General features: G+C 54.2%; 1 protein-coding gene across 5 annotated transcripts in view; it reads left to right on the forward strand.

Moving 5' to 3' along the window:
- Window positions 1–8,595, forward strand: part of SUFU (SUFU negative regulator of hedgehog signaling) — a 105,786-nt gene extending 97,191 nt beyond the window's left edge. For 2 of the 5 annotated variants that reach the window (XM_019988690.2, XM_019988692.2), the window contains exons 11-12: window positions 2,871–2,939; window positions 5,303–8,595. In XM_019988690.2, coding sequence (XP_019844249.2) covers window positions 2,871–2,939; window positions 5,303–5,392 — 159 coding nt within the window. In that variant the 3' untranslated portion in view covers window positions 5,393–8,595. Of the gene's footprint in view, window positions 1–2,870; window positions 2,940–5,302 lie in introns of those variants that run through there. The other 3 variants (XR_002183788.2, XR_002183789.2, XM_070780739.1) reach the window with 3 other exon arrangements.
- Window positions 8,596–12,476: the final 3,881 nt, after the last annotated feature.

A 12,476-nucleotide genomic window follows, 5' to 3' on the forward strand; every position in this document is an offset into this window, starting at 1 on the left:
AGCCAATCACTAAAAGTGAAAATTGAGGAGCCACTAGGGTTTGTCCCTCCTTTTGGTCCTGCCGTCCCCTCCCCCAGCTGAGTATAAAATGAGTCCACACACAGATATTAATAGTACACATTTGGTAGTTGGTCTACTGAAAGCCACCATAACTCACACTCTCTCCACCACCAACTCCACACCTTTGTCAGAAGAACTGGCTTAGGACTGAACTCCTGTTGGTGGGATTATTTTCCCCATTTCTCCAGCTCTTTGGAGCCTCTCTGTGTGGTCACCATTCCTGTGAACCCTCCCCCACCCCCTCTCACCCCCAGCACTAGTTACAGTCCCAGGCCTATTTACCTCTCTGGCAGAAATGTCCACCCTCCCAAGTATTTGTGGGTTAGAAATCGGTTCAGCCTGGCCCGGACTGGAGCCATTGTAATATAATTGGGTTTTAGGTATGCTTGTGTTTGTGCTCACATTTGCAGAGATGGCAACAAGCCCCGGAAATTCCCAAAATGTGAATATGACTTTTGTACTGCTCAAGCAGACTGGTGATAACTGGTCGAGAGACTCCAGGCTTTGGGGGGTGGGGGTGGTGGGGGGGGAACCCTAGGATAAGAGCAAGAGGAACAGAGGCTCCGGCTGTGGGAGCTGGAATCAGTGGCATTGGGCAGCGCCACAGTAGTCCATGAGAGGAGTTACTGGGTCCCAGCTTAGGGAGCCAGGAGGAAGGTGGGAGGGAGCATCTCAGGTGGGCATTCTCACAGACCCGCTTTGCCTGTCCAAACTTTGTCTCTGTCTCCACTTGAAGCCTAAGCTTCTTAAACAGAAACTGGTGAGGAGATACGGGCTGGTGGTTGGAGCTGTTTTGTCCCTGACTGTGGGCTTGTAGCCTGAGAAGGAGACGACCTTTGGCTCCCTGTTAACCCCAGGAAGGAGCTTGTCCAGCTGGGGAATGGACTGCTTTCATGGCTGTTTCCCTAGGGCTCCACCCAGGGCCAGGCCTAGCAAAGGCACCCAGGGAATGCTTCTGGAATCAAGTAGGTTGATGGGCAGGTGACCGGAAGAATCAATACATGAGTAAATGCTGTGAGGGTTAGACTTCAGGAATTGGAAGCTCTGCTTTGCACACTAACTTTAGAGTCCAGAGAAGACTGGGACATGGAGACTTCCCTGGTGGTCCAGTGGTTAAGACTCCGCCTTCCAGTGCAGGGGGCCTGGGTTAAATCTGTGGTTGGGGAACTAAGGTCTTACATGCCATGGGGTAACTAAGCCTGCACACCCCAGTGAAGACCCAGCTCAGCCAAAAAAATAAGGACCAGGAGATGATCTTTTCTCCGCTGCTCACAAGCCATGTGACACTGGGCAAATCTCATAACCTATCTGTGTCTCAGTTTCCTCATCTGAAGGAGATAAGCTCTATGAGCGCTTAGCACAGTGCCCGGTGTGGTGATATTTTGTCTGCCCACTTGGGGTAGTTTTCTCATTCCTTGCTCACACCTCCACCCAGTCAACTTCCTCCCTTCGGAAACTTCCCTCCTGTGAGGTGCCTAGTGAGCCTGCTTGCTTGCCCTCCTTCCTCTGCCATTCCACTTTGTCTGATACACTGACCTATTCCAAATGTTGAGCCATATGTTCTTATCAGAATGGACAATTCCCTGGGGAAACCTGCTGGTATTTTCTCAAGTCCTGGATCCTCCTCCTTGTCATAGGGGATTTTTCCCACACCTTGGTCTTCACCTCGTTGTTTCTCTTCCTCTGTCCCCACATCCCACCCTGGGGCATTCAGAGGCTACTGGAGAAGGCAAAGTAGAGGTGGGGAGAGCCACAGCCTGGGGTTACAGAAGGGTCCACTGCAGAAGTCAGGAGGTCCCATGGACCAGCATGCGGAGGAGATGGGTGGAAGACAGGATCAGGTTGGGAAGAGGAAAGACATGCCCAGCCTGGGCCCAGTGTGGGACTGGCCTGAATAGAGGAGCCTGTTGAGAAGATGGCCCTGCAGGTTGAGGAAGTCCTGGGTATCCTTGCTGTTGACTGCATGCATGGTTGACTACACACATGGGTGAGGGTGGTGGTTGTGCCCCTGTACGAAGGGGCAAGGCTGTTCTCAACAGCAAGCGTGAAGCCTCAAGGTAGCAGACCAGAGTAGTGAAGTGGGATAGGTGGGAGGTGCCCTGGAGAAGACGTTTCTTAAAACTTGTAGGACTCAGTGGCTGAATGGGGCTGGCAAGGCAGGGCTTTGGGAGCTTGGGGCCTGAGAAAAGATAGACACTACGCATGGGAGTTGAGGCGTCCCTTTCCCTTCGCTAAAATGAGAGAGGCTGGTGCAGCTCAGACATTCCTAGAGGTACCTTCCAGGGCATTTCCAGATTCCAGGCAAGGCTTGTATTCCAAACCTGGACAGATTCCTTTTGTCCTCCCAAGCGGGGCTCGGGGAACACACAAACCTTGTTGAACAAGGAGGATGTTGGAGTCACTCTCCTCTGCCCTGCGGCTTTTCTGTTTCCCTCTACCATACTGCAACGTGCAGGGCGCCCGGACTGCCAGACAGGCGGCCTTCCCCGCCCCTTCTCATGTCCCTCCCGGGACCAGCACTGCCGTGTCTCCTGAAGTCCTTGCCCTGCTCCCCGCTGTCCTAGACGTCCTCCCTTCTCTGCCCCAGTCCGTCTGATACTGTAGGCAGCTGGTGGTGGGAGGTGGGGGCAGGCTGGGGGTGACAGTCAGGGCTAGGCCTCAAGTACTTCCCCTGGCCCTAGAACATATCACAGTGGGCTCACCACTCCTCCACGGCCTGGACAGAGGTCCATAGCTTGGCAATTAGCCAAAAGACCATATACTTTAAACAAATAATAATAATAAAAGCCTGTCTTGTGCCTTCTTCCCAGATTCTGTTGACCGAAGAGTTTGTAGAGAAAATGTTGGAGGACTTAGAAGATTTGACTTCTCCAGAGGAAGTAAGCTGTTTGGTTCTCTCTGACAGCAGGTTCCAGTCTCCAGGAGTCTGTCTGCGTGTGTGCATGTGTCTGTCTCTGACGTGTGCAGAGAGGCTGGAAAGGAGACCCTGGAGATGTTAAACAGCTTTATTTCACTTCCCTGAACCTCCCCCTCCCCCACCCCCAACTCTTGTGAGGACACCCAGCAAATTGTCTGAATTGCCAGCTCCCAAGAAGCTCATTGAAGAGGCAGCCAGGGCCTTTGGGCTAGTACTGAGTTCTCCTCAGCCCCTGCTGTTCCCTGGCAGGTTTTGAACAGAAAGCCCACGCCTGCTGCCAGAGAACATTCCATGGAGTTCTGGTGGGCAGCAAGGGGCTCCTGCTCCAGCCTCAGGCCACCCAGGAGCCACTCTCCCTCCCGCCTCTGGCCACGAGCGCTCCCCTCTAGGCCCGCCTCTTCCAGCCCCAGCCAAGCTGTGGGCCAGGTGGGGGCCTGTGCTTGTCCTGGCTACTCCGCTGGGGTACAGGAGTGGAGCCCACAATCCCTTTTGTTTTTCTTCCTTGTTCCCGGCATCCTCATTTGTGGGGACTTACCTCATCCTGGAAAGTCCCTTCCCCTCCCCCGGCCTCCTACCAAGCAGCACCCCAGCAGGGTTGAGCCTTCCTGGCCTCAGAGTCCTGCCCAGATAGGTTAGTGGAACATTAGCACGCTGATAGTTCTAGGGCTTTTCTGGGCCCTCTCCTGTCCGGGGCAGAGACAGACCCTTCTTCTGCCCTTTCTGCCCGAAAGTGTATTTTGGGGAGAGCTCCTTCACCTCCCAGGGGCCAGGCTTCCAAGCCAGAGCGAGGCCAGGCAGGAGCCAGCTTTCAGCCAGGACCCAGTCAGCCCGGACACAGAGGCCTCCGACGGATATCCACAGGGCGGAGGACCGTCCACGGGGCAGGACTGGCCCGTCCAGGTCTCCAGGTGGACAGGAACTCCTCAGAGCCTGAGGTCACCCCTAGTGGGATAATGTCTTCTCTCTCCTCATTTATACATTCAAAAGTCACTAAGTACCCAGTCTGTGCCAGCTGGTCAAGCCCCACAAGTCACCAGCCCCTGAGGCCCAGCTCCCATTCAGTCAGACCAGAGCCGGCTGCCCAGAAGCGCTTCCGGAGAGGCCATGTCGCACAGGGATGGCACGGCGCCAGACTGCTGCTCTCAGCTCGGGTGCTGAGGGGGTGGAAGAGGGGTAGTCCAGGCAGGAGGGACAGGAGCCAGGAGGAGCTTAGGAAAGTAGGTCACTAAAAATGACTTTTTTTTTCCTTTCCTGTGCAAGGCTGTCCCCACACCCTGCCCTCCTCTCCACTTTGGTCCTGGCTTGGACAGTCCCCCATCAAGAGAGAGGGAGAGGGAACCAGCCGGGCAGTGTCAGGCCGTCCTCTTCTAGCACCAGCTCTGGGCAGGCTGAGGGCCCTGCTCTTCCCTCCTTCCCAGCTTGCTCCCAGATTAGCAGGAGACTTAAAGGCAGACCCCACTCCTAAATCAGGGAGCATCTATGAGCACCAGCTGTGTGCCTGCTGGCCCCATGCAGGGTCCTCGCATACACAGGGAACATGTCAGTCTCTTCCCCTGTCCCCCTCCAGAAGCTTGAGAAACAAAACTGTAAGCAAATCGGTGATTCCGGGGAGTCGGGTCATAAGAACTTGGGCTCTCCTTGGCCACTGCCAGCACCTCTCTCAGGCTGGTAACCCTGGGAAGCTTGTGAGGATGAACAAGGGGGAGCAGGGTGGGGAGCTCCTCTCAAGTTTGCACCAGGCCCAAGAAGTCACCTCAAACCACACTAGCTCTGCTTCTCCACTCCCACCAAGGCCAAGGCAGGGCCTCCTTCCTTTGGGGCCCTTTGGCAAAGGCTCCAGGGGGCAGGTTCCAGAGTTCTTCCCTGCCAGCCTCAGAAAGGAGCCATGGCAGGGACAGGACCGCAGAGTTCCAGACCTCAAGCCACTTCCCTGTAGCATCTGCACCCTCCCCTGCCCCCCCCATCCTCTAGCCCCCGGGCCTCAGGGAGCAGATTCCTTACATGCTTGTGGCCAGAGGCAGAACCAAGGAAGTGAGCTGGAGGGAAGGTCAGCCCAGTCAAGAAAGAGTCAGAAAACAAGCCTCCTCCAAGCCCAGTTAATTATTGGCTGGGTGTGGGGAAGGAGGGGTCAGCACTGGATCCCAGCCTCTCACCTGGTTCAACATTCGTGACTGAAGCCAGGCAACCAACCGGTGGTCTGTCTTGCCCCAGCACCCAGGAGACAGGGCCTGGGTGAGGGTCCTGGCCTCTCTAGGCAGTGTGGGAAGAAGGCAGTGGATTCTAACCGTGTATCCTCTGGTTCTGTGCTCGTTGCCCCCTCCACAGTTCAAACTTCCCAAAGAGTACAGCTGGCCAGAAAAGAAGCTCAAAGTCTCCATCCTCCCCGACGTGGTCTTCGACAGCCCGCTGCACTAGCCTGGGCTGGCCCTGCAGGGGCCAAGGGCGAGCCCAGCTGCTTCCCGGTGACTCCAGTGTAACAACTGCATAAACGAGATTCCTGCAAACACAAGGACAAGTGTGAGGATGACTGCGTAGCCCCTACACTGCAGCCTGCTGGGATGCCCCGCACAGGTCACAGGGCTCCCCCTCACCTGCAGCTTGAGGGGTCTCCGCACCTGCAGCCGGCCGAGCCACATGACCAGGCTGGGGCCCCAGGGGGCTGCAGTCGGGCAAATGTCAACCTTCTCCTCCTACTGCCACCGCAGGTTCTGGTTTGAGATTTGCCTCTGGACCTCTGATATGCCCCCAGGTGGAGACAGGCCTCATTCCCACCTACCCTCTGCCGCATAGCCCAGCGGGAGGGAGGTGTAGCAGCCAGCTACCCTGCCCAGCTCAACTCTGGGAAGCCTTCGGTAGTCAAGCTCTTCTGGCGGTGCAACGATTCCTTTGATCGTGTTTGGTTTTCTTCCTCCTTATTTTATTTTGTAGAAACCGGATGGTATTTTATTGCTCTTCAAAGATGTCCAGAAGCCATGTATATATGTTTTTTTTAAAAAAACAGAACTTTATTTCCAGATGAACTTTCTCATTCTTACAGACAAGGGCCTGGGGCCGTCTCCCCCAGAGCCGCCACCAGAAAAGGTGCTGGTGTTCGCCTGCCGGTCAAGGCCTCGGAGGAGTCAGCTTCGCACAGAGGCTTTTCTTCCCAGCCAGGCCTGGGGGAGCCAAGACACTCCCCCATGCAGCCTGGAGCCCAGTTCAGCTGGGGCAGGAAGGGCTGCTGCTGGTTCCCAGGTGGTCTGGGCCCCCACAGAGTTCAAGATCATCAGGGTCTCCGAGACTTGGTGACCCCAGCCTCATCTTCTAGGCATTTTCCTCCCAACCAGGCCTGCCTGAGAGAGGGTAAAGCCCAGCACTTCATAGACCATCCCCACCTGCCACTCAGGGCCTGAGTCTCCAGCTCTTTGCCACTCCCATCCCATTTCCTCATCCACTGGGCCTCCCAGCCTCCAGGCTGCAGGACTCTGACTTATTAAAAACAGAAGAATCAACCTCTTCACATGTCTTTCACATTAGTTTTGCAAACACTGCACTCTCCCTCCTTCCATTCATTTCTGTGTTGATTCATTTCTCATCCTTCATTCTCTACCCCTTGTCCTGTCTCCTTTCCGGCATCCTGGCCTCTAGTGGTCTTTGGTTCCTCACTCCAGTACTGCAGATCTCACGGTCTTCCTGTCTCATAGCCAACCTATCTCTGACCCATAGTTTGGGGGTTCTGGGGTTGTCTCTCACTTTTGACCTGTAATCACAAGCCCCTTTCAGGCCCTCTTACCCCTAATTCTGGGGATGGCTATTATGAGACCACCCTTCTGGCTCTCCCACGACAAAGTTCTTTTGTCTGTCAGGGACCACACAGACAGACAACATGCCCTGGCCCCTGTCTGCAACCGCCACACACATGGGCACTACCAGGAGTACCGAGGAGACCCATAGGGCGCAGGGCACCTCTGATGAGCCATCCAGCCAAAGAGCTGCCTTCAGGGGCATGAGGGTGGCCAAGCTATTAGACTTCCAAGGGGCCATTCAGGTCTGGCTCTTTCTCTGCTTACACCCTCAGGGCTACCTGGTTAGCACCATCAAACTCAGAGCTTCAAGGCAGATCCACCTGGCATCTGGGAGACACATACCACCACCACCACCCCCCACCACCACCCCCCCCACCACCAACACAGCAAAGGTGGAAGCCCCTCTGGACTTGATGTTGGCAGCAGCTGTGCCTTCTGCTCTGAGGACTTTTCCAGAAGGACATTTCCTGGTCTTCACCCACCACAGCATCCCCACCTTGAAAACTCTTGTCTTTAGGTGTTTTGTGGCCAAAGAGGTGTCATTGACTTGCTTCCTTTCCTTGCCATCCTGACCTACTTCTCCACAGATTCTTTCTGGGGACCTGCCTCTACCCCGCCTGCTTTGGCTTGGGGGCAGGGGGGTATTTTCTGAGCTAAGTTTTGTGGTCAGTACAGAAGGCAAAAGGGAAGCAGGTGAGCTCTGAGACAACAAGCCTGTGAAGCCTGTGGCTCCTTTCTGTCTCCCCCTGCACCCCCTCAGCCCCTCCTCTTATCGGGAACCTCCAAGGTTCAGCTGAGACCAGCCTCCATCTCATTTCCCTACAATGCTTTGGCTCCAGAGGGGTGACAGAGCATCTACCATCTCTGCCCAGACCTCTTTCCCTTGGGTGATGGTGCCTTCCAGAGGGAGTTCTTCACTGAGAGGGGACCCTCATTGAGGATAAAGCAAAACAGATTGTGGGGCACATCCAGCACAGCACTTGGCATATGGCAGGCACTCAATAGAGGGACCCCTTCTTTCCTTCTCCGTAGCTCTTTGGAAGCCCTGACCTCATAATAAGTTGGGGAGGTTAAGAAGTCTCCCTCCCTACATCTGCCTACATAGGCTTCCCTGAAGCTTGCCCCTTCCTACTCTGTCCCTCCATGTCCCTGTGACTGAAGCTTCTGAGGGGAAGGGGCTCCTTCATGCTATTTGCTGGCAACACAAGGTGGACACAGCCGCAGCTCCTCAGGCCCAGTGTGGGCTGCAGGAGGACCACGGCCCCAGCTGCCATTCTGTGGGGGTGGAGAAGCTCACGCAGGGTCTCAGGTCTGGCTGGGGAGCTGGTGCCTCTTCCTGCCCTTCTCTTCCAAAGGCCAGGCTTCAGGGAAGGGTCTGGGAAGCCTTGGGGAGAAACTAAAGGGCTAGCATGTTTTAAAAAATAAACACAAGTTCTTGGGACTGGGTTTTGAGATTGAGAACAGGGGAAAAACCTGCAGGTCCGCCCCTATGGGGCAGACCAGGAGAGAATTCCCTTGACTGTATTTTTTTATCTGGTTGTCTTTCCTCGCTGGCTTCCAGGTCCTTGTGTCAAGTGAGGTACCTGGGTCCCTGTTATAAGTCAGGAGCCCTGTAGAAAGAGCTCTCCTTTTGTACAAGTACCTGAATGCTGCAATGAGCAGACTTTTGTAAAATTTTATATTAGTTTCTAATGTCAATGGTGACTCGGTTCCTGGGGGCTGCAGCCAGCCTGGGACTTTTGTAAGAATTTTTGGGTGACTCACTTAGATGTCGTTTCCTTCTTGTCCCCTCTTCCTCTGTGTAATCTAAGTGCATTAAATGTATTTGCAGAAGTGCCTGGGTCTTGTGCTCCTTTCTGGCTGCCTGGAGTAGGGGGGCGGAAAGCCTGGGGCCCTGACAGAGGGGTGGGTTGGACTCAGCCTCTTAGAAGAAGCCAGGATGTGGAGAGGCCCAGAAGACTGATGTTGGGAGTGGAGGGGGTGCCAAGGAAGCAGGATCACGCAGCGGTGACTCTTCAGTCATGCAGAAATGACTTCACAGGGACAAGCTCTCTCACTGGTCCTGAACTCCTCTAAGGTCAAGGGGGTAGGAGGTGGAACAATCTGGGGTGATGAGTGAGTGGGTAAAGACCCTCTCTTCTGCCTCATTCTCCTCCCCTCCTCTCACCAAAAAAAAAAAACCAAAACACCTTTTCCCCCTGGGAAGTCGGGCCTTCCTCAGGTCCAGTTTGGAGTTCTTATGCCCCTTTCAGCGAGGGCAAGAGACAGCAACAACCCCCACCCCCACCCCCACCCCCAGCCACCTACATTCAACCTAATCCAGGGCCTGGGGTAGGCTCAGAACCAGCACACCAGCCCACCCTTCCTATGAAATCTTCTGGGCCTGCGCTGGGTGAGGAGGCAGGTGGCTCTTCCTTCCCCGAATCGCCCAGCTCCTGTCTCTCCAGGGCCTGGTGCGGCAAAGCAGAGCCTAGTGCTAGAGGGGGAGAAGCCCTGAGAGGCAGGCAGGAGAGGGGTCTGCACCCAGCCCAGGTCCACAACCCTGCAGGACTGCTCTGGGTCCTCACACACTCTTTCCCTTCCTACTAGGCCTGCTTGTCCATCCTGGGGAGTAGCAGAGCCCTTTTCTTCTGGTCCTCAGGATGGAGCCATAGTACCCAGGAGGTTCTGCAGGGGTCCTGGGGGTGGCTTGAAAGGGTAGGACCTGAAGGAGTCAGCTCCTGTCTGAAGGGCTCTTAGCTCCCCTCCCTGTCCTCTTGAGAAGCAGCTGGATCTGCAGGACCTGCCTTAGGGGGAGGTCACTGCTCCTTCCTCTGTGACCTCCTGCTGAACTGTGGCTGTCCCTACCCCCACCCCAGGCAGTGGGGCAGGTCCTGTCTGGGGCCTTCAGTCTCTCTGGGAGGCAGAGCCTCCTGGAGCCAGGCTGACTACCCTGGGGTGGCCCAGGCCACACCCCTTCCCCTTTCTCCCTGGAGATTGGGGGCGGAGTGCTTATCTAATCCTCCTCATCTGACTAGCCTGGAAGGACCCAGGGTCAGGGTGACGTTCTTGCCCCAGAGAAAACAGAATAGGGAGATTCTGTGCTGAGGTGACTCTGGGGGAAGGAGTAGGCTGGGTTTGTTTCTGGAAAGAAAAGAGTTCCTGGGCGTGAAGCAGAGACTCTATCCCTAGATTTAGGGACAGAGGAATCTTCCATGTGATCTCTAATGTCTCCTTCAAAAGCCTATACATTCCTCCAGGTAGACACCCTACTTGGGGGGTCAGGGGACCCACAGGCTTCAAGCCATGGGACAGGGGATGGTGAGATTTGTCAAACTGGCCTGACCAGAAGGCGAATGCGTACTGGAAATGAGTGACTCAACCCAGCCTGCCAGGCTCTGAAGTGGGGAGGCCAGCAAGGGGTGAGGAGGGTGATCAACTGGGCAGGAGAAGGAAGAGAAGCATCCCAAGACCACAGGGCAGGGAAGGATGTGGTCTGGGAGGGGAGGCCATTTGGGCCCCTTTCATGGGGGTATGAAGAGACTAACCAGCCCCTCCTCCTCCTCAGCTCAGGAAGTCTTCAGCAGAGAGGTAAGGGCAGGATGCGGGAAGGGCAGGAAGACTGCTGGTGGGCATCCACAGTTGGTGTCAATGTAGCTTTCTGAGGAACTGGAGGGGCAAGGGAGACCTTGAGGGGATTGTGATGAGAGGAGTGGCCGTATTGGGGCCAGAGAACGAGAGAAGTGACACTGTTCGTTTGTTTTTCCAATTTCACTGCGGCCACCCCCATTCCATCTCAGTACTGAAAGCACCAAAAGGAAGGAGAATGGAGCTTCTGGGGTCTCAACCTTGACAAGACAGAAGAGGGCCACCTGAGCAGTGCTGAGCTGCTATGATACCACTGTGGAAACCGTAAGAACTAGAAAATATGCTCGCTTGTCCTTTCAACTAACGTGCGGCAGGCACTCGGATATATGCTGGGAGACTCCTCACAGGCCCAGCCTGAAGGAGCTCATAGTGCAGTGGGGGGAAGACAGACGAGGAAGCAGTTGCAAGAAGGACCATAAAAGAGGAAGGCTGCTTTCCGCCCCACCCCAGCTCCACCACTTATCATCAGTTTGCCTTTAGACAAGCTGACTCAGCTCTGCCTCAGTTTCTTCATGTAAAAATGGATACTTACTTCCTAGAAATGTTTTGTTTTTAAATACTTACTTATTGATTTTGGCAGCACTGGGTTTTAGTTGCAGCATTCGGGCTCCTTAGTTGTGGCATGTGGGATCTAGTTCCCTGACTATGGATCTAACCTGGGCCTCCTGCATGGGGATCATGGAGTCTTAGCCACTGACCCACCAGGGAGGTCCCTCCCAGAGTTTTTGTACGGATCATAGTAATTGCTTGGTTAGCGTTAACACTTTATTAAAGGGCTATGCCACTTTGTTAAAGGGCTTCCCAGGTGGTGCTAGTGGTAAAGAACCCACCTGCCAATGCAGGAGATGTAAGAGACGAGGGTTCAATCCCTGGGTTGGGAAGATCTCCTGGAGTATGAAATGGCAACCCGCTCCAGTATTTTTGTCTGGAAAATTTCATGGACAGAGGAGCCTGGCAGGCTACAGTATGTGGGGCCGCAAAGAGTCGGACACAACAGAGTGACTGAGCGCACACACACACGTGCCAGGATATGAACACAGAGAAGGTGCCCAAGCCAGTCTGGGGAGACTTAAAAAGGCTTCCTGCAAGAAGTGACATCTAAGTTGAAACCTGATGCTTAAGGATAAATTGGGCAAAACGGGGTGGGGTGCTGTACTTTGAAAAGCTCTCCATGCAAACAGAACAACAGGGGCAAAGTCCCCAGACTCTTCTCAGGGACTGTGGAGTTCAAATTGCCTAGAGTAGATTGCTTAAGTCATCCAGCTGTCACAGTAGGATCATCCCCCTACCTGCTGGATGGAGAACATATTGAAAGAGAGGTAGATTGGAGGCAAGGTGACCAGTCAAGCCTAGATTAGAATAGAAGCAGTAGGAATGGAGAGAATGGGATTCATTCATTGATACAACAAATATTTGTTGAGCATCTACTATGTGCTAGGTCCCATCAGGGATACAGTATTAAAAAAATCCTTTCACAGATCTTAAATCTTGGTGATGGAAGATTTTTAAAAGTTGGACACAGAGTACATGGAGCTATGTGCTAAGGAGAAAAAATGCAACAGAGGAAGAGAGAGAGTGAGGACTGAAGGAGAGGCACGTTTTAAAATATGGAGGTCAGGAAAGGCCTCACGGCCTAGGCATCGCTTGAACAAAGGATCTCAGTGACAGGAAGAAGGGTGCAGTAGGGATATCTGAGGGAAGACAGATTCAGACAAAGTGAGGTGCAACTGTGAAGATCCTGGGGGCTGGGGCATGGGAGACACACCAGCTATACTTGAGGAACAGCGGGGAAGCCAGTGTGGCTGGAGCAGAGGAAGGGGACCGTAGATAACTTACACAGAGGCCAGACCTTACACAGACCTTAAGGTCCTGTGTAGGACCTTACAGGCAATTATAAAACTTTGACTTTTATTCTGGTGGAAGTAGGAAGCCACTGGATGAGTAAGCAGAAGAGTGACAAAATCTGACACATTTTTTAAAGATTACTCTGGCTCTTCAGTTGAGAATTGACTCCAGGACATAAGGGCAGGGGCTTTCCTTGTGGCTCAGCTGGTAAAGAATCTGCCTGCAATGTGGGAGACCTGGGT

Source organism: Bos indicus, chromosome 26, assembly GCF_029378745.1.
Source record: "Bos indicus isolate NIAB-ARS_2022 breed Sahiwal x Tharparkar chromosome 26, NIAB-ARS_B.indTharparkar_mat_pri_1.0, whole genome shotgun sequence".
NCBI classification, from domain to species: domain Eukaryota; kingdom Metazoa; phylum Chordata; class Mammalia; order Artiodactyla; family Bovidae; genus Bos; species Bos indicus.